Genomic DNA, 2,500 nt, shown 5'->3' with positions numbered 1-2,500 from the left:
CCACATCTACAGCCCTGGTAGGAACATTGGGAGAAAACCTGGCAACCCATATCTACAGCCCTAATAGCAACATTTGGAAGAAAACCTGGCAACCCACATCTACAGCCCTGATAGCAACATTTGGGATAAAACCTGAAAACCTGGCAACCCACATCTACAGCCCTGGTAGCACCATTTGAGATAAAACCTGAAAACCTGGCAACCCACATCTACAGCCCTGGTAGTAACATTTGGGAGAAAACCTGGCAACCCACATCTACAGCCCTGGTAGCAACATTTGGGAGAAAACCTGCTGTGTGCAGATAGAGAATCACTAGTGAGCCTACAGTAATGTCAGGACCAGTGGGACGTCAGGAGATGGTGTCCAGATAGAGGCTTCACCTTGCGTGTGTGTTAACTGGACACTACTGTAGATAGAGCAGTGATAAGAGAGGGAAGTAAGCGCAGTCCAGTTCTCCTGATCTGTGGACACATCACCGTTAAAAGGGTGGGTTTTGAACATTCTAACACAAGATTCCATTCCGCAACAATTCAACGTTCTAAAATTCTATGTAGAATTCAATGAACCCAGATATTCTTTAGAATGTTAATTTTCCAACATTCCAAACACACCGGTGTGACGGTACACTCTTAAGGGTTAACAGGCCTCATTATGGGCTGCTGAGAGCGGCTACAGAGAGTCGTTTAATTAAGCTCAAGTGGTGATATCCTCTCTCTCTCTCTCTCTCTCTCTCTCTCTTATCTGGCTTCAGCTCACTACAGCACCCCATCTCTTTACACAGGGAAGAGGCAAGAGAAGAAGAGATGGGAGGAGGAGAAGAGGAGAAAAGAGGAGAAGAGGAGAGGAAGGAAGCAAGGAGAAAAGAAGAGGAGATGAGAGGAGGGGAGAGAGAAAAGGATAGGAGAGGAGAGAAAAGGAGAGGGAGAGGAGGGGAAAAGGAGAGGGAGAGGAGGGGAGAAAGGAGAGGAGGGGAGAGGAAAAGAGAGGAGAGGAGGGGAGAGGAGAGAAGAGGAGGGGAGAGAAGAGGAGGGGAAAGGAGTGGAGGAGAGGAGGAGAGGAGGAGAGGAGATCCTACTGATTGCTGTAATCACTGTTGCAGCTACAACTTCCAGCAGTAAATGGGCTGTGATTACTCCTCAATAGAGCCCTGAGGAGCCTAATGGGACACTTAGACCTAATGCTCACACACACACACACACACACACACACACACACACACACACACACACACACACACACACACACACACACACACACCCACACACATTTACAAACACATACACACATACACACACACACACACACACACACACACACACACACACACACACACTGCTGCAACAACATACACATTCAGAGCAGTGAACTGTAACACAATATTGCACGCAGGCTTTCTGGAGTGAGATTTATGTACTGCACAGCACCATTTTAAAACACATACACACACACACACACACACACACACACACACACACACACACACACACTTGTGAGGGTGTACAGTAGAAAGGCGTGGTGCAGGTGTTCCACAGCACACACACACACATCCTCCTGTGAGGGTGTACAGTAGAAGGGCGTGGTGCAGGCGTACACAGCACACACACACACCCCTGTGACGTACACACATACACACACACACACACACGGGTGTAGAAGGGAGGGCGTATGTGCAGGTGTGAGCGCTCACCTGTGTTGTCCTCCACCCCTCTGAACAGAGCAGAGAGCTGAGCCTGAAGGTCCTCCGTCACTCCGCTCCCTAGCAACAGCACGTCCGGTTGCTGAGCAACCACCGCCTCCACCACTCCCCCAACCTCCTCCTCCTCCTCCTCTTTGTTCCTCCTCTTCTCCTGCTCCTCCTCCACTCTGCTCCTCCTCTCCTGCTCCTCCTGCGCCTCCCTCTCTCTCCTCCGGGTGCGCTCCTCCTCCTCTTGGGCCTGCTCCTGGGCCTGCTGGAGGCGAGCCTGGGCCTGGAGTTGCTCCTGCTCCCGCTGCTGAGCCTCCCTCTCCTGCTGCAGCTGCCGCTGCCGCTCCTCCTCCTCCCTCTGGAGCTGGAGCTCCAACTGGGCACGCCTGACACCGCCACACACACACACATATGCGCACACACACACACGCACACATGTGCACACACACACACACACACACACACACACACACACACACACGTCCGCACACACACACACACACACACACACACACATGTGCACACACACACACACACACACACACACACACACACACACACATGCACACACACACACACACACACACACACACACACACACACACACACACACACACACACATGTGCACACACACACACACACACACACACACACACACACACACACACACACACACACATATGCATACCCATGCACAGGCACACACACACACACACACACACACACACACACGCACACGTGTACACATACACACACACACACACACACACACACACACACACACACAGAAAAGGTAAACACAACCCAAACAGGC

The 2,500-nt window shown here is 51.5% G+C and overlaps 1 protein-coding gene across 2 annotated transcripts in view; it reads right to left on the bottom strand.

Annotated features, from left to right (window-relative positions):
* itsn2a (intersectin 2a) overlaps positions 1-2,500 on the bottom strand; it is a 134,677-nt gene that overhangs the window by 41,611 nt on the left and 90,566 nt on the right. For both annotated transcript variants that reach the window (XM_062550461.1, XM_062550460.1), the window contains one exon: positions 1,689-2,071. In XM_062550461.1, the coding sequence (XP_062406445.1) occupies positions 1,689-2,071 (383 nt within the window). The remainder of the gene's footprint in view (positions 1-1,688; positions 2,072-2,500) is intronic.

Source organism: Sardina pilchardus, chromosome 12, assembly GCF_963854185.1.
Source record: "Sardina pilchardus chromosome 12, fSarPil1.1, whole genome shotgun sequence".
NCBI classification, from domain to species: Eukaryota; Metazoa; Chordata; class Actinopteri; order Clupeiformes; family Clupeidae; genus Sardina; species Sardina pilchardus.
Note: the sequence above shows the minus strand (reverse complement) of the source record. Positions and strands in the feature narration are given on the sequence as shown.